At 38.1% G+C, this 19,652-nt stretch overlaps 1 protein-coding gene across 1 annotated transcript in view; it reads left to right on the forward strand.

The window, feature by feature from the left end:
- Positions 1-19,652, forward strand: part of RPGRIP1L (RPGRIP1 like) — a 440,055-nt gene that overhangs the window by 319,821 nt on the left and 100,582 nt on the right. The window contains exons 21-22 of the mRNA XM_053715755.1: positions 792-1,003; positions 16,879-16,959. Of these exons, the coding sequence (XP_053571730.1) occupies positions 792-1,003; positions 16,879-16,959 (293 nt within the window). The remainder of the gene's footprint in view (positions 1-791; positions 1,004-16,878; positions 16,960-19,652) is intronic.

Below are 19,652 nucleotides of genomic sequence, written 5' to 3' on the forward strand. Positions count from 1 at the left end.
AGTTGTTTAATGCTCCTTTAAACCAACACTGGTCTCAATATTAAAAAAAAAAAAAACACGCTGCTATTAACACCTTAATTGCTACAACACCCAACATTAAATTACCCCCTTTGCCATTAAACCCCAAACCTCCACAAATAACGTTTTCAAATTAGCCATTAAGAATGACTATTGATACATTTTTGAGTGAGTATAGTGTTATTTGAAAGGGATGGTAAAGTCAAAATTTTAATTTCATGATTCAGATAGGACATGCAATTTTAAACATCTTTCCAATTTACTTTTATCATCAAATGTGCTTTGTTCTTTTAGTATTCTTTGTTGAAAGCTAAACCTAGGTAGGCTCATTTGCTAATTTCTAAGCCCTTAAAGGCCGCCTCTTATCTCAGTGCGTTTTGACAGTTTTTTACAGCTAGACAGCGCTAGTTCGGGTGTGCCATATAGATAACACTGAGCTCACACCCGTGGAGTTACCTAGGAACCCGCACTGATTGGCTAAAATTTAATTCTGTCAAAACACCTGAACTAAGGGGGCAGTCTGCAGAGGCTTAGATACAGAGGCAAAAATTATATTAATATAACCATGTTGGTTATACAAAACTGGGGAATGGGTAATAAAGAGATTGTTTATTTTTTAAACAATACAAATGCTGGAGTAGGCTGAACCCTTTCAATAGTATGCATTTTTAGGCTTTAGCACTGACCATATTTGTTAACATCTGAGTGTTAACTAAGGAACCAGGAAAGTAAAATTAAAATGGTGCCACCATCTGTTATGGTTATATTTTTAGGTACATTTGAACTGAATGGTTATAATGGTGAGACCAGAGGCACCATAATGTTGACATTAAAGTGGAAGTCCACGTATCTTCCTCCAAAAGGCTGTATTCTAACTGGACCATTAGTAGATGAGTTACCAAAAGAACCCCAAGTCCCTGTTCGATTACTTAGAGAAGAGGACATAAAGACATCAGATCAGATATCAGCAGCACCTACTCAAACTGTAAGTACTTATTTTGGCTTTATTTTTGGTCTGATTATTATTAGTTTACAGGATGCTATTCCTCCCAGTTCTCATTTTTGTTAAATAGTGAGACAATTCAAAGTCTTTTGACCAATCCCATAAAATCCCATGTAACACTTTCAGTAATTTCTGGACAAGTTCTGAAAATGTCCCTCACGTTAATAGGACAGTAAAATCAAAATAAAAGTTTCATGATTCAGAAAGAACATGCAATATAAAAAAAACACTTTCCAACACTTCTGTCATCGTTTGCGTTGTCCTCCTGGTATCTTTTGTTGAAGAGTAAGCCTAGGTAGGCTCATAAGAGCTCAGGAGTGTGCATGTGTCTTTAGCTCTCTGTAGCAGTGGTGTTTGCAGCAGTGCTTGTAGTAATGTTATACAAGCACTGCTTCCAAAGTGTGCTAAAGGCACGTGCACACTCCCAAGTCTACCTAGGTTTACTATTCAACAAAGGATACCAAGAGAACAAATACAATGTGATAATATGGGGTAAATTGAAAAGGGTTTTTTTAACATTGCATGTTCTATTTTAATCATGAAAGTTTAACTTTGAGTTTACTATCCCATCAAATGACAAATCAAGAAAAAGCTAGCTGTTTTGTCTTCAAAAATAGACATCAGGTTAGGCAGCCTATTTTCTTTAACCCCTTGAGTGCTAATGACGGCTCTGAGCCGTCACAGAGTTTCCCACTCTGGTGCTAATGACGGCTCAGAGCCGTCACTAGCACTCTTCCACCTTGAGGGAGATCTGGGGACTCCCACCCGCTCCTACCCGGCGATCGGGCCTTTATAGTGACAGGCATCGCCGGGGCTTTATGTTATGCCCGGTGATGTCACGTGCAATAAAGTGATGACGTCACTGCGCAACTTTATTTATACTTAACAATGTTAAGTATAGGAGCAGGGGGCATGCTGCTTAGAAGCCTGTATCTCAGGCATCTAAGCAGCTACAGACCCACCATTAAAAAGGTAACCTTTCCAACAGTGTAAGTCTTGGGGGTCTGGAAAAAAAAAGTTCAAAAAATAAAAAGAACCTTAAAAAAATCTTAGCACCCAGGTGGGAAAGTGCTTAGCACTCAAAGGTTTAAAAGAACCTTGTGATAGTGGATTGCTCATTACAAGCATGTTCTTAAAGTGAAGGTAAAGTTTCCAATTCATATAATCAGATCCGGAATATAAACAATATGTTATATGGACTTTAATTCATCCATTCTAATGAAGATACGCTACAACTTACTTTTTAATATAGCAATGGAATTCTAATACCGCCCACTTCAAAAGTTTTTTTTTTTTTGAAGAACTAACATTTTGAAGTGTTCTCCAATCAGAGCTCTAGCCATAGGGCACTCACAGAATTAGATTTTTTTTTGTGGCTAGAACACCAATTGGAGAACAGAATGAAATAACAGAGATGTTTCATTGCTTTCAGAATCAAATGGGTCACATCACTGTAATTTTTAAAATCTTTAAACATACATCCAAGCTCAACTAGAGCATAGTGCTAATATAATAGAGTGACCTATATTTAATATATGAAACCTTATCCTACATATACATTAAATAATTTATGTTGGTTTGTAGCAGCTTAGAAAATGTAGAAAAAGAAAATGAAAAGAAAGTTATGCTACACTTACTCTCAAAACAGCTAAACCTCACTGTACAAATGAGGGCGTTGGTCCGCAGTAGAATATTAACTTAAAGAAGCAAACACCAAAGAAGGATTGTCCTCAGCCTTCAGGTTGGATGTAGAATGTACAGGTTCCCAAGGTCCGTTATTACAGATAAACTGAACTGACATATATTTGAATAATACATATCATAAAACCACCAGTGTTACGGTTTTACTTCATTTTTTTTTTATTATTTTTTTTACAAATTGAAAGAGCTTATAAACTTCCATGGTTAAAGGGACATACAAAGTCAGTAGTATTCTTGGGCTGTACAGCTTGAGCATACTATTTGCAAAACACTGGTGCACTTTCACAATCCATGGAGCATACTTACCAATCTGCACTGTTGTAAGCAGAGAGATTGGCACAGCAGGCATAAAGGTAGTCTTTTATTTTTTTAATGCTTCTTTATAGCAGCTACAGCATACTACTGAATTGTTATGTTCCCTTAATGTGACTTTTATAGATGAATGGTTGGTGTAGGAATATGAAATGGCTTCTTTTGACTGGCTGTGCAAGGGATCTAGTACTTTGTTGTGTTACAGGTAATGTGATCTGTGTATTTGCTTCATGTTACCCTATGATTTTCCCCTTAAGATCATACATTTGGACTCCATTTATCATGTCTACCAGACCTGCAGGGTGCATTTAACATTGCACTAGAATTGCACAAGCATTGTTTGTGCAATGCCGCACCCTGCTTGCAGGCAGTCAGTTGGCTAGGTGGTGGACAATTTAAGCAGCTGTGATCTTAAGGCCACTGCTTCTTAACTATATTTGCAGGCGAGCCTGAAACCAGCAGGACCCCAAAGCTGCTTTCACAGCTTGATAAATGGGGCCCATTGACTTTAATGGAATTAAGTCTGCAACATCTTATAAAGTTGTTGCAAGTGACTGTGTTACGAAGAGTTAAAGAGTAAATATAATTTATGACACAAGTTTGGTGGAGCTAATCCCATCTGTCCTACATATTGTGCTGACTGTTAATAATCTCATTTCCAACCAGCACAACATTATGTGGCAACTGCAGCCTCTGGAAAAGCAACATTTTTTGGCAGAAGCTGGATTAAATAACATAGAACACCCGAGAAATCAGATGCATCTCATTTAAATTCCAGGGACATATAGTGATATGGAACACACCAGAGCTCCACAAGGACATCAAAAATGTAAAACGTGCGCCAATAAAGACTAATAAAATGGTCCTTAGTCTGAAAGCACCACATAAAATCTGAAAGCCTAAACGATTCAAGTACACACTACCCAAAGGGGAAACAAATAATACAAATATTCATATATGTAAGATATTGAAATGATGAGAAGATTTATAATTATTGGGGGGAAAAAACTTTATTTAAAGGGGTGGTGTATTTTTGGAATATACTAAAAGAAAATATATTGACAAAGCAAAGTTTTCTCAGCTTTTGTTGATTTTCAGTTTAGTGAGCCTTTCTAATTTATTATTGTATGTGCACATTACATGTGGTGTAGTCAGAACTTGTAAATAGCAGTAAAGTATGAAGCTATGTTAGCACTTCCCTTCAGATGCTCGCTGCCAGCCCCGGTTCTCCCAGACCGTGTCCAGAAACAAGAAATATTGAATGTGGTGGCGCTGTATCACCTCAGGGGATGCAAGCTACTCTTTTCCTCTGTGAAACCTGCAGGCAGAGCTAATGGATATGAATATTGTGTACAGCATTCTGCTTGGCTACTCCAACTTGCTTTGACATATATTGATTTTATGCTCTTGAGAAAGGCTTGTTTTGCCGAAACGCGTTGAGCTATATTTTAATAAAATCTGAAGCTGCATCTGAAGATACCCTTGGAATGGTTTTTATTAAAAGCTGATTATGTATGACCTGTTTGTGCGCCTACCATTTTATTTGAAACGTGCTACACCATTGTGAGCTTTTCATCTTGGAGGTGAAAGAAGGCAGGTTTCACAGAGGAAAAGAGCAGCTTGCATCCCCTAAGGTGATACAGCGCCTCCACTTTCGATATGTCATGTGGTGTAGTCACCCTACGATTAAAGGGACATAAAACCCAAATATTTTCTTTCATGATTTAGAAAGCACATGTAATTTTAAACAACTTTCTAATGTACTTCTATTATCTAATTTGCTTTATTCTCTTGGTATACTTTGTTGAAAAACATATATAGATAGGTTCAGTAGCTGCTGATTGGTGGCTGCACATAGATGCCTCATCTAATTGGCTCACCCATATGCATTTCTTCAACAAAGAAAACCTTAAAAATGAAGCAAATTAGATAATAAAAGTAAATTGGAATGTTTTTTTTAAATTGTATTCTCTATTTGAATCATGAAAGAAGAATTTTGGTTTTCATGTCCCTTTAAGACTGGCAAACTCTTTGCTCACATACCTAGAGGATGCAGCTGCACCATGCTGACGAAGCCCATAGACACAGAAACATATATATGGGTTTTGTTGCTTTCTCATATTCATGTATTACAATATCTATAATATTAAATTTAAGAAAGAGAGGCCAGGGGGTGACATTTTAATGGTCAGTGTGGAACAAATGTAATGTGAGATTGTACATATCTATACTATAATTGCGTTTGTAATGTCTGTCGCCGTCGGCTGTTGCGCACACATCCTCAATGGAATGTTGGCAGCGCAAGGACAAAAGAATTCCGAAAATGGCAGGGTGGTGAAAGAATCCACCGAAGGATTCCATTAGCCAATAGGATTTGAGTAGCTTTCATCCTATTGGCTGATTTGAATTGGAAGAATCAAATCAGCCAATAGGAATTCAAGGGACGCCATCTTTAATCGCGTACCTTGATTTCACTATTCAGTGTACGGCGGAGATTGTACGAAGAGGATCCTCCACGATCCATGGCTCCGCAGTCACCAGTCTTCAGTTCCAGAGTCGCTGGTCTTCAGCTCCGCTCCGCGCAGGATGTTCCTGGAAGAAGAAGAGGTTGCGCTTGGAAGAAGACTTCACCGCCTGGAACAGAACCTTCTACGCCGGACTTCAGGAACCGTGAGTACCAACCTGGGGGTTAAACTTTTTTAAGGTTTTTTTGGGGGGGATTTGTTTTATTTAGATTAGGGATGGGCAGAAAAAGAGCTAAATGGCCTTTTAAGGACAATGCCCAAACAAATACCCTTTTCAGGGCAATGGGTAGTTTAGGTTTTTTAGTGTTAGGTTCTTTTATTTTGGGGGATGGGAGGGTTTAATGTTAGGTGGGACTTTATATATTTTTTGTAAAAGAGCTGATTATCTTGGGGCAATGCCCTGCAAAAAGCCTTTTTAAGGGCTACTGGTAGTTTATTATTAGAGTAGGCGTTGTTTTTATTTTGGGGGGTCTTTTTTATTTTCATAGGGATTATGTTTAATTTTGTTAAATTTGGTCATTTGATTTTTTTTTATTTTCTGTAATGTTAGCTTTTTTTAATTTTTGTAAATTTATTTTTTGTAACTTTAGAATGTATTAGTTTAGGTAATTTGGGTTTATTTAATGGGGTGTTAGGTTAGGGGGTGTTAGGTTAGTGTACTGTACATTATTGGCAAAGAGAGAAAATTTATTAAGGAATACAATAATCCTCTAAAAAAGAAAGGGAATAAAAACGGCACACATATGAGGTAAATTCAACCATTTATTGGACTCCTATAGCATTTACAAAAGAAGTCGGCCCAAAAGTGCCCCGCCGTCTCAAAATTGGGCAGGAACATATAACCACACAACTATATACAAATTAAAAACCAGAACTAATCTTATATCAATATGACACAGGCCTGTATCATTGAATCACATAAATAGCAACAGTATCTGGATCGGATTATAAATAACCCAAAACAGTTAGAGCTCTAATTTATCATATATCCATACAAGGATGGAGTAAAGCCACAAAGCTGCATGAATATCTGATATATATACACTCTATATCAATCACATATAGCAGAGTACAAGCAACAAAATATCAATAATTATATCTAACAAAACGATCACACATAACCTTTCTATGATGAACTACCAAATGTATAACAATGAAATATCCCTCCTCTTGTCTCAATTATACGGTAACCTGTCTTGTATAATCATAAGATAAATATATTCAGTCTTACTAGGGCAAGTACAGGAGTTCATACATCATTAACAAAAAGTTCACTCGTCACCACCCTGTGATGAATATAGAGAAGGGAGGGATCAGCCTACAAGGCTCTCCTGATTGGACAAGCCATACTGTTAGCAAGGAAAACAATCTTCGTATTGGATACTATGTACCCGTTCTTACCAAAGATGTACCTTAAACACCAGATTGTATTTCTAAGCATGTATAAGATATCCACATGATCTTACCACAGATGTACCAAATCTATTATGCAAGCAATCCACTCTGCTACACCTTGTATTTACACAGGTAGTAGGCCACGCCTCACGCTGGATACTTTGTTTAGCAAATGCGGCAATCTTTGTATTAGACACTATGGGGGGTAGTTATCAAGCCGTCTACTTTTCTGCCTTCGCCGGCCCAATACGCCCGCCTAAGCTTGCCTACCTTCGCCGCCGCGGACCTTGAATACGTTCGCCTAAGTTATCAAGTAAAGCTGTCAAAAAGCCGCGAGGCGATGAGCAGCGGACTGTGAGAGTTATCACTCATCCGATCTCGCTGCTCTTCGGCTTTTTCCCAGCTTTATTGCTAGCCTGTCACTAAGCACTCACACTAAACTACACTGTTCTATCCCTATACCGGAGCCCCCCGCAACTCAATAAAGTTACTAATCCCTAAACCGCTGCTCCTAGACCCTGCCGCAACTCTTATAAATGTATTAACCCCTAAACCGCCGCTCCTAGACCCTGCCGCAACTCTTATAAATGTATTAACCCCTAAACCGCCCCTCCCGGACACCGCTGCCACCTACAGTATACCTAGTAACCCCTATCCTGCCCCCCCTATACCGTTGCCCTCTATAATAAAATTATTAACCCCTATCCTGCTGATCCCGCACCTCCCCGCAACTAAATAAATAGTTTAACCCCTAAACCGCCGCTCCCTGAACCCGCCGCAACCTATATTAAACCTATTAACCCCTATCCTGCCCCCCCTACACCATCGTCACCTATAATAAATTTATTAACCCCTATCCTGCCCCCCACTACACCGCCGCCACTGTAATAAAATTATTAACCCCTAAACCTAAGTCTAACCCTAACACCCCCCTAACTTAAATATTAATTAAATAAATCTAAATAATATTTCTATTATTAACTAAATTAATCCTATTTAAAACTAAATACTTACCTTTAAAATAAACCCTAATATAGCTACAATATAAATAATAATTATATTGTAGCTATCTTAGGATTTATTTTTATTTTACAGGCAACTTTCAATTTATTTTAACTAGGTACAATAGCTATTAAATAGTTATTAACTATTTAATAGTTACCTAGCTAAAATAAACTGAAATTTACCTGTAAAATAAATCCTAACCTAAGTTACAATTACACCTAACACTACACTATACTTTAATAAATTATTCCTATTTAAAACTAAATACTTCCCTGTAAATTAAACCCTAATATAGCTACAATATAAATAATAATTATATTGTAGCTATCTTAGGATTTATATTTATTTTACAGGTAAGTTTGTATTTATTTTAGCTAGTTAGAATAGTTATTAAATAGTTATGATCTATTTAATAACTACCTAGCTAAAAGAAATACAAAATTACCTGTAAAATAAATCCTAACCTAAGTTACAATTAAACCTAATACTACACTATCATTAAATGAATTAAATAAACTACCTACAAATAACTACAATTAAATACAATTACATAAACTAACTAAAGTACAAAAAATAAAAAAAGCTAAGTTACAAAAAATAAAAAAATAAGTTACAAACATTTTAAAAATATTACAACAATTTTAAGCTACGTACACCTAATCTAAGCCCCCTAATAAAATAACAAACCCCCCCAAAATAAAAAAATGCCCTACCCTATTCTAAATTAAATAAAGTTCAAAGCACTTTTACCTTACCAGCCCTTAAAAGGGCCATTTGTGGGGGCATGCCCCAAAAAGTTCAGCTCTTTTGCCTGTAAAAGAAAAATACAACCCCCCCCAACATTAAAACCCACCACCCACATACCCCTAATCTAACCCAAACCCCCCTTACAAAAACCTAACACTAATCCCCTGAAGATCATCCTACCTTGAGTCGTCTTCACTCAGCCGAGCAGCGATGGAACCGAAGTGGACATCCGGAGCGGAAGAAGTTAATCCTCCAAGCGGCGCTGAAGAAATCTTCCATCCGATGAAGTCATCATCCAGGCGGCGCTGAAGAAGTCTTCGATCCGGGCGATGTCATCTTCCAAGAGGCGCTGAAGAGGTCTTCTATCCGGGCGATGTCATCTTCCAAGCCGGGTCTTGAATCTTCCTCCCGCCGACGCGGAACATCCTTCTTCACCGACGGACTATGACGAATGAAGGCTCCTTTAAGGGACGTCATCCAAGATGGCGTCCCCTCAATTCCGATTGGCTGATAGGATTCTATCAGCCAATCGGAATTAAGGTAGGAAAAATCTGATTGGCTGATTGGCTGGCCGCTTGGAGGATTAACTTCTTCCGCTCCGGATGTCCACTTCGGTTCCATCGCTGCTCGGCTGAGTGAAGACAAGGTAGGATGATCTTCCAGGGATTAGTGTTAGGTTTTTGTAAGGGGGGTTTGGGTAAAATTAGGGGTATGTGGGTGGTGGGTTTTAATGTTGGGGGGGTTGTATTTTTCTTTTACAGGCAAAAGAGCTGAACTTTTTGGGGCATGCCCCCACAAATGGCCCTTTTAAGGGCTGGTAAGGTAAAAGAGCTTTGAACTTTATTTAATTTAGAATAGGGTAGGGCATTTTTTTATTTTGGGGGGGTTTGTTATTTTATTAGGGGGCTTAGATTAGGTGTAAGTAGCTTAAAATTGTTGTAATATTTTTAAAATGTTTGTAATTTATTTTTTTATTTTTTGTAACTTAGTTTTTTTTATTTTTTGTACTTTAGTTAGTTTATGTAATTGTATTTAATTGTAGTTATTTGTAGTTAATTTATTTAATTAATTTAATGATAGTGTAGTGTTAGGTTTAATTGTAACTTAGGTTAGGATTTATTTTACAGGTCATTTTGTATTTCTTTTAGCTAGGTAGTTATTAAATAGTTAATAACTATTTAATAACTATTCTAACTAGCTAAAATAAATACAAAGTTACCTGTAAAATAAATATAAATCCTAAGATAGCTACTATATAATTATTATTTATTGTAGCTATATTAGGGTTTATTTTACAGGTAAGTATTTAGTTTTAAATAGGAATAATTTATTAAAGTATAGTGTAGTGTTAGGTGTAATTGTAACTTAGGTTAGGATTTATTTTACAGGTAAATTTCAGTTTATTTTAGCTAGGTAACTATTAAATAGTTAATAACTATTTAATAGCTATTGTACCTAGTTAAAATAAATTGAAAGTTGCCTGTAAAATAAAAATAAATCCTAAGATAGCTACAATATAATTATTATTTATATTGTAGCTATATTAGGGTTTATTTTAAAGGTAAGTATTTAGTTTTAAATAGGATTAATTTAGTTAATAATAGAAATATTATTTAGATTTATTTAATTAATATTTAAGTTAGGGGGGCGTTAGGGTTAGTGTTAGACTTAGGTTTAGGGGTTAATAATTTTATTACAGTGGCGGCGGCGTAGTGGGGGGCAGGATAGGGGTTAATAAATTTATTATAGGTGACGACGGTGTAGGGGGGGCAGATTAGGGGCTAATAAGTTTAATATAGGTTGCGGCGGGTTCAGGGAGCGGCGGTTTAGGGGTTAATACATTAATTATAGGTGGCGACGGTGTAGGGGGGGCAGGATAGGGGTTAATAAATTTATTATAGGGGGCGGCGGTGTAGGGGGGGCAGGATAGGGGTTAATAAATTTATTATAGGGGCGGCGGTGTAGGTGGGGCAGGATAGGGGTTAATAAATTTATTATAGGGGGGGCAGGATAGGGGTTACTAGGTATAATGTAGGTGGTGGTGGGCTCCGGGAGCAGCGGTTTAGGGGTTAAGACATTTATTATAGTTGCGGTGGGCTCCTGGAGCGGCGGTTTAGGGGTTAATATGTATAGAGTAGCTTGCGGTGGGCTCCGGGAGCGGCGGTTTAGGGGGTAATAACTTTATTTAGTTGCGGCGGTGTAGGGGGGGCAGATTAGTGGTGTTTAGACTCGGGGTACATGTTAGGGTGTTAGGTGTAGACATCTCCCATAGGAATCAATGGGATGTCTGTCAGCAGCGAACTTGTACTTTCGCTATGGTCAGACTGCCATTGATTCCTATGGGATCCGCCGCCTCCAGGGGTGGCGGTTTGAAAACCAGGTACGCTGGGCCGTAAAAGTGCCGAGCGTACCTGCTAGTCATTTGATAACTAGCAAAAGTAGTGAGATTGTGCCGCACTTGTGTGCGGAACATCTGGAGTGACGTAAGAATCAATCTGTGTCGGACTGAGTCCGGCGGATCGAAGTTTACGTCACAAAATTCTACTTTTGCCGGTCTCGAGCCTTTGATAACTAAGGCGAATCAGCCTCGCCACAAATACGCTGCGGAATTCCAGCTTATTTGAGGTTGACGGCTTGATAACTACCCCCCTATGTATCCGTTCTTACCAAAATATATACTTTAAACAACAGATTGCATAGTGAGCATTTATCGGATATCTTACCTCAGATGTACCAATCTTTATCAAGCAAGCCATCCGTTCCGCTCCATTTGACAATCACACAGGTAGTAATCTACACTCCACCTTGTACCTTGTATTCACACAGGTAGTAAACCACGCCTCACGCTGGATACTTTGTTAACAGATGCGATAATCTTCGTTTTGGACACCATGTATCCGTTCTTACCAAAAGATGTACCTTAAAGCATGCATAGGGTATAGCATAAGTCTTACCACAGATGTACCATTCATCCTATGTCATGCAATCCTTTTTGCTCCAAAACTGCCACGCATAGGAAAGGTTACAACATTCACCATGCTTAGCTCAGTGCATCCGGTCTTACCACAGGTGTATCTAATTCAGCAGGATAATACCTCTACAGGGAGTGCAGAATTTTTAGGCAAGTTGTATTTTTGAGGATTAATTTTATTATTGAACAACAACCATGTTCTCAATGAACCCAAAAAACTCATTAATATCAAAGCTGAATATTTTTGGAAGTAGATTTTAGTTTGTTTTTAGTTTTAACTATTTTAGGGGGATATCTGTGTGTGCAGGTGACTATTACTGTGCATAATTATTAGGCAACTTAACAAAAAACAAATATATACCCATTTCAATTATTTATTTTTACCAGTGAAACCAATATAACATCTCAACATTCACAAATATAAATTTCTGACATTCAAAAACAAAACAAAAACAAATCAGTGACCAATATAGCCACCTTTCTTTGCAAGGACACTCAAAAGCCTGCCATCCATGGATTCTGTCAGTGTTTTGATCTGTTCACCATCAACATTGCGTGCAGCAGCAACCACAGCCTCCCAGACACTGTTCATAGAGGTGTACTGTTTTCCCTCCTTGTAAATCTCACATTTGATGATGGACCACAGGTTCTCAATGGGGTTCAGATCAGGTGAACAAGGAGGCCATGTAATTAGATTTTCTTCTTTTATACCCTTTCTTGCCAGCCACGCTGTGGAGTACTTGGACGAGTGTGATGGAGCATTGTCCTGCATGAAAATCATGTTTTTCTTGAAGGATGCAGACTTCTTCCTGTACCACTGCTTGAAGAAGGTGTCTTCCAGAAACTGTCAGTAGGACTGGGATTTGAGCTTGACTCCATCCTCAACCCGAAAAGGCCCCACAAGCTCATCTTTGATGATACCAGCCCAAACCAGTACTCCACCTCCACCTTGCTGGCGTCTGAGTCGGACTGGAGCTCTCTGCCCTTTACCAATCCAGCCACTGGCCCATACATCTGGCCCATCAAGACTCACTCTCATTTCATCAGTCCATAAAACCTTAGAAAAATCAGTCTTGAGATATTTCTTGGCCCAGTCTTGACGTTTCAGCTTTTGTGTCTTGTTCAGTGGTGGTCGTCTTTCAGCCTTTCTTACCTTGGCCATGTCTCTGAGTATTGCACACCTTGTGCTTTTGGGCACTCCAGTGATGTTGCAGCTCTGAAATATGGCCAAACTGGTGGCAAGTGGCATCTTGGCAGCTGCACGCTTGACTTTTCTCAGTTCATGGGCAGTTATTTTGCGCCTTGGTTTTTCCACACGCTTCTTGCGACCCTGTTGACTATATTGAATGAAACGCTTGATTGTTCGATGATCACGCTTCAGAAGCTTTGCAATTTTAAGAGTGCTGCATCTCTCTGCAAGATATCTCACTATTTTTGACTTTTCTGAGCCTGTCAAGTCCTTCTTTTGACCCATTTTGCCAAAGGAAAGGAAGTTGCCTAATAATTATGCACACCTGATATAGGGTGTTGATGTCATTAAACCACACCCCTTCTCATTACAGAGATGCACATCACCTAATATGCTTAATTGGTAGTAGGCTTTCGAGCCTATACAGCTTGGAGTAAGACAACATGCATAAAGAGGATGATGTGGTCAAAATACTCATTTGCCTAATAATTCTGCACTCCCTGTAGACCCGCATATAACATACTGTGCAATCTTACCACAGATGTACCTTTCAGAGCACAGCAGTGTATAACCTAGTTTACTCCAAGCGAAGTCGCTCATACTGTTACAAACAAATGATCATTTGTTTGTAACAGTATGAGCGACTTCGCTTATAGTAAACGAGGTTATACACTGCTGTGCTCTGAAAGGTACATCTGTGGTACGAAGATTATCGCATCTGTTAACAAAGTATCCCGCGTGAGGCGTGGTTTACTACCTGTGTGAATACAAGGTACAAGGTGGAGTGTAGATAACTAACTGTGTGATTATCAAGTGGAGCGGAACGTATGGCTTGCTTGATAAAGATTGGTACATCTGTGGTAAGATATCCGATAAATGCTCACTATGCAATGTTTTGTTTAAAGTATATCTTTTGGTAAGAACGGATACATAGTGTCTAATACAAAGATTGCTGCATTTGCTAAACAAAGTATCCAGCGTGAGGCGTGGCCTACTACCTGTGTAAATACAAGGTGCAGCGGAGTGGATTGCTTGCATAATAGATTTGGTACATCTGTGGTAATATCATGTGAATATCTTATACATACTTAGAAATACAATCTGGTGTTTAAGGTACATCTTTGGTAAGAACGGGTACATAGTATCCAATACGAAGATTGTTTTCCTTGCTAACAGTATGGCTTGTCCAATCAGGAGAGCCTTGTAGGCTGATCCCTCCCTTCTCTATATTCATCACAGCGAGGTGACGAGTGAACTTTTTGTTAACAATGTATGAACTCCTGTACTTGCCCTAGTAAGACTGAATATATTTATCTTATGGATATACAAGACAGGTTACCGTATAATTGAGACAAGAGGAGGGTTATTTCATTGTTATACATTTGGTAGTTCATCATAGAAAGGTTATGTGTGATCGTTTTGTTAGACATAATTATTGATATTTTGTTGCTTGTACTCTGTTATATGTGATTGATATAGAGTGTATATATATATCAGATATTCATGCAGTTTTATGGCTTTACTCCATCCTTGCATGATATATGATAAATTAGTGCTCTAACTGTTTTGGGTTATTTATAATCCGATCCAGATACTGTTGCTATTTATGTGATTCAATGATACATGCCTGTGTCATATTGATATAAGATTAGTTCTGGTTTTAAATTTGTATATAGTTGTGTGGTTATATGTTCCTGCCCAATTTTGAGACGGCGGGGCACTTTTGGGCCGACTTCTTTTGTAAATGCTATATGAGTCCAATAAATGGTTGAATTTACCTCATATGTGTGCCATTTTTATTCCCTTTCTTCTTTAGAGGATTATTGTATTCTCTAATAAATTTTCTCTCTTTCCTAATAATATATAATTTTCTATGAGGGAGGCACCGTGAGGCTTAGAAGTGGTATATACTACTCTCTCATTCTTTTTATATTTTTAGTGTACTGTACTTAGTTATTTAAATAGTTATTTGCGTTGTGGGTTTTGGCGGTTTAAAGGGTTAATAAGTTAAATAGGTTTATTGCGATGTAGGGGTTTTGCGGTTTAGGGGTTAATAGGGTAAATAGGTTTATTGTGATGTAGGGGTTTTGCGGTTTAGGGGTTAATAGGGTAAATAGGTTTATTGTGATGTAGGGGTTTGCGGTTTAGGGGTTAATAGGGTAAATAGGTTTATTGCGATGTAGGCATTTTGCAGTTTAGGGGTTAATAGGGTAATTAGGTGTATTGCGATGTGGGTGGTTGACGGTTAAGTGGTTATTAATTTTAGTTTTAATTGCGGAAATATAGGTTAAGAAATGTTAGGTTTATTTTTGGGAGGCGGCTCAGTCTAAACATTATTTATACAGTCACAATACATATAGTGACGATATAATTAATGTAGACACTGACATTTTTATTAATGCTTATTTTTTCTGTGTCAGTGTCTCCATTATTGATACAGTAACTATTCATTGATACATTATAAATTATGTGTGGGCGGAGTTACGGAAATTGCCGATCGCAACTTCCGAAAATATTTTACGGTTATAGGAATTAACATTTACGTCAGTGCCAATCAAACATTCGCTCGGCGTGCAAATCGCGGCAAATCGCATGTGTAGCTTAAATTTTTATATAAAAGAAGAGTTACAAAATAGGTTGTTTCTACATCTGTAGTTTAAAAAATAAATAGACTGCCCTCTGGGCAGGCTTATCAACTAGTATATATATATATATAATGTTAAATCTAAGAAGGCAGTGATGTTTAAATGGTCAGTGTAGGGCAAATGTGACATAACACTTATAAATGTAGTATTGCACAATTTTAGATTTGTTATATAAAATGTTTAATTATGTGTAGTAAAAAAAACTTATGAGATACTTTTATTAACCCCTTCAATGCGCATAATGAGTTCTAGCTCGTCATGCACATCGCAGCCTGCAGGCCGATTGGCAGCGAATCTGAAGGGGGCGGCATTGCACAAGCAGTTCACCAAAATTGCTTGTGCAATGATAAATTGCATTTATCGGTGTGTGGCGGACATGTTCGCTACAGCGGATCATGGCCGTCTGCACAATAGTAAATCTACCCCATAGTCTCAACTTCCGAAACCATCAGTTTAATATGTTTGAAACCGTAGCATTTTCTCAATATTTGGAAAACCCTGACCAGAACTAAATAGGGAATATCTTAAAAGGTGTCTTATTAAATGAGGTTGTTTACAACGCCTGGGTGTACAGACATATCCATGAGAGACGTTAGGGGTGTATTGTGTGCCACAGCTATATCCAAAAAGTAGACTAGAAACTGCCAGTATAATCTCAGCCAGTAGAGGCTTCAATTTTTATGTGATATCCATGATCCCTCACAGCTAGTAGTGAAGTTATATTTGTAATTATGTCACAAATATATTCTGCACCGTAGTCATAGGGGCCTATCTATCAAGCTCCGAATGGAGCTTGATGCCCTGTGTTTCGGCTCGCCAGAAACAGCAGTTATGAAGCAGCGGTCACAAAGACCGCTGCTCCATAACCTGTCCGCCTGCTCTGAGCAGGCGGACTGACATGGCCAGAAATCAACCCGATCGAGTATGATCGGGTTGATTGACACCTCCCTGCTGGCGGCCCATTGGCCGCGAGTCTGCAGGGGGCGGCGTTGCACCAGCAGCTCTTGTGAGCTGCTTGTGCAATGCTGAATACGGAGAGCATATTGCTCTCTGTATTCAGCGAGGTCTGGCGGACCTGATCCGCACTGTCGGATCAGGTCCGCCAGACTTTGTTAAATAGAGGCCATAGCCTCAAGTAGAATTCTTTTTCTGTGTATATGTGTTTGAAGAAATATAAAACAATATTTAATTTGCACAAAACATGCAGGGATATTTTACTGTCAAAATTAGGTAAACCACATACTCTTATCTCAAAAGAACAAGGGCCCGCGATCAACTATATGTGAACTTTTGTTGTGCTCTAAGCGATTGTTTTTGGAATAATCTGGACACTGTAGTTTTAGCATATTCTTTGTTTTATATTTCAGGTACCAAAGCCTAAACCCAGGCAACGAAAAATTCCAGCGGAGAAAAAAGTCTCTTTCATTGAAACCAACGAGCAGATCCTAGTAAGCTTTGTTCACTGTCCCATCACTCTGTGTGTTTCTTTATACATCCGCTTACTGTGTATGATCTGAAAACTAAATCTGTCTGAAACTTCTGACAGCTATTTTAGTCCTACAGTGCACAAGACAAAGAGAAGGGTTTCATTTAGTCACTATGATTTAATTTTATGTTACTTTTTTACTGTTCCTACAAATAGCCACATTGTACTGTAAAATAGTTTTCACCTTAATGTGTTGCCAATGACTTGTTATACCAGCTGTGGAGTATAAAATGTATGGAACATTGTTCTTTTAGGTTGATAGGAAACTTAACCCATTTAAGTGGGCTGAGCTTGCAGAAAAAGTAGACATCCTTATCTGTTTCTCATTACACAAATGACTATTGTACAAACGCTAGGATTGACTATTGAAACAAATAAAGGGGACTTTCATTCATGAAGTATAAGATACTTCATGTAGAAAGCTCCTTTATTTCTTTCAACCGATCGCCGTTTTTATCTGCTACGCTAAATCCGGATTGGTGCCCATGGGAGCCGGATTTACCGCATGGCTATTGGCTAAGAGGTGAAAACGTCACCTCTTAGCAAAAATGTTTTTAGCCGTGGGCTGCTGTAGGAGCTAAGAGCGGCAATCGGTTGAAACAAATATAGTAAATCTTAGCGTTTCAATAGTAAATCTTAGCGTTTGTATAACGCTAGGATTGACTTTCACTTTAAGTTATCTATTTGTCTGTACAGAAAGGCTGATAGATTAACTGAAAATGAACATTTTAATATCTGTCACCCCCACTGGGCTACTGCTGATTCATGTAACTGTTGCACGCAAGCAAAAAAGGGTATATCACGGGTGTTTGCACGATTTAGAAGAAGTGCACGTATTATAAGTTAAAAGTAAACATGTTCACTAGAGCACAATTGAATTTATTGTGCGTTAGGATTATTAAAAAGTTATCCATAGAATATATCTATATATTTTATAGCATGTTTAATAATTTGTATTAATTGTTTTTAATATTTTATATGTCATATTTCAATATCATACCTTGACACTCAAGTCAAAATTAAACTTTAATGATTCAGATAGAGCAGCAATTTTAAACAACTTTCCAAATTACTTCTATTAACAAAATGAGCACAGTCTTTTTATATTTACACTTTCTGAGTCACCGGCTCCTACTGAGCATGTGCAAGAATTCACAGAATATACGTATATGCATTGGTGATTGGCTGATGGTTGTCACATGATACAGGGGGAGTGGAAATAGACATAACTTTGAAATTTGTCAGGAAAAAAAATCTGTATTTGTTAATTATGGAAATCTACTGTATTTACTGGTCCTTTAAGAATACCAGTAAAGATCTAAAACGCAAAACACAATGCGCAAGATGCATATTTTACATTCCTATGTTCTTCACATAGAAAATAATGTACTTTTTGAATGAAATATATTTCTATATATACTATATCTGATATTGTTCATGTAAAATACATATCTATACCTATATATCTACAGTAATAGATATGTAGATATATGTATATACACATATATATAGAAATATGTATTTAAGAATAAAAATAATATTATCCTGTTAGTGAAGACCATTGGAATGTGAAATATGTACAGTAAATATACAGTAAAACACATGTAAACACATAGATGCATTTGTATACATATATAGACATCCTATACTATAAAAGGCCAAGTGTGTTTGTCCGAAGCTGTCATGCGCAGTAGAGACAGCACAAGGACAAACACACCTGGCCTTAGAGTCCCTACCTGATCTGCGGTGCGGGCAGAAGTGGGCGTGGCCGGGCGTATGAGCGGGACGTGGCCGGACGTGAAGGGGGCGGGGGCGGGCACGGTAGCACACGCGAGATAAAGGGGAGAGAGAGAGGGGAGAGAGATAGAGAGGGGAGTGGGAGTGATAGAAAGAGGGGGAGAGAACAAAAGAGATGGGAAAGAGCTAAATATAGGATAAGAGAGGGGAAGAGCAAGAGAGGGGGGAGAGAGAGCAAAATAAAGGGGGAGAGAGAAAATAAGAGGGGGAAGAGAGAGAGCAAAAGAGAGGGGAAGAGAGAGAGCAAAAGAAAAGGGGGAGAGAGAGCAAAAAAAGAGAGGGGGGAGAGAGGGGGGGGGGAGGGGGATAGAGAGAGAGGGGGGGAGGGGGATAGAGAGAGGGGGGGGAGGGGGATAGAGAGACGGGGAAGAGAGGTAGGGGGAGGGAGAGAAAAGGGGGAGAGAGAGAGAGGGGGGAGATGGAGAGACAGGGGGAGGAAGAGAGTGCAAGGGGTGGGACCGCTGTACTGCAAAAAATGGCCCGTGTGAACGGGCTTTAGGACTAGTGTATATATATATATATATATATATATATATATGTGTGTGCATTGGAGCACTTTGCAGTCAAGTAGCTGAAAACGTGAAATATCATATTTATGCAATATTCATATTTAATAACATATTTAACTGTGTATGTACTGTAAATATTTCACATTTTAATGTTCTTCACATAGGGATAGAAAATGTATTTTTAAATAGATATTCCAATATATATTTGTATATATCGATACCTATATATAATCATCTATATATATATATATAGAGAGAGAGATCTATATTTTACAAAAAAAAAAATCAGATAGATATAAAACTATGTATTAATGAATAAATAGAAAATATTGTTCTATGAGAAGAACAT

Source organism: Bombina bombina, chromosome 1, assembly GCF_027579735.1.
Source record: "Bombina bombina isolate aBomBom1 chromosome 1, aBomBom1.pri, whole genome shotgun sequence".
Taxonomy (NCBI): domain Eukaryota; kingdom Metazoa; phylum Chordata; class Amphibia; order Anura; family Bombinatoridae; genus Bombina; species Bombina bombina.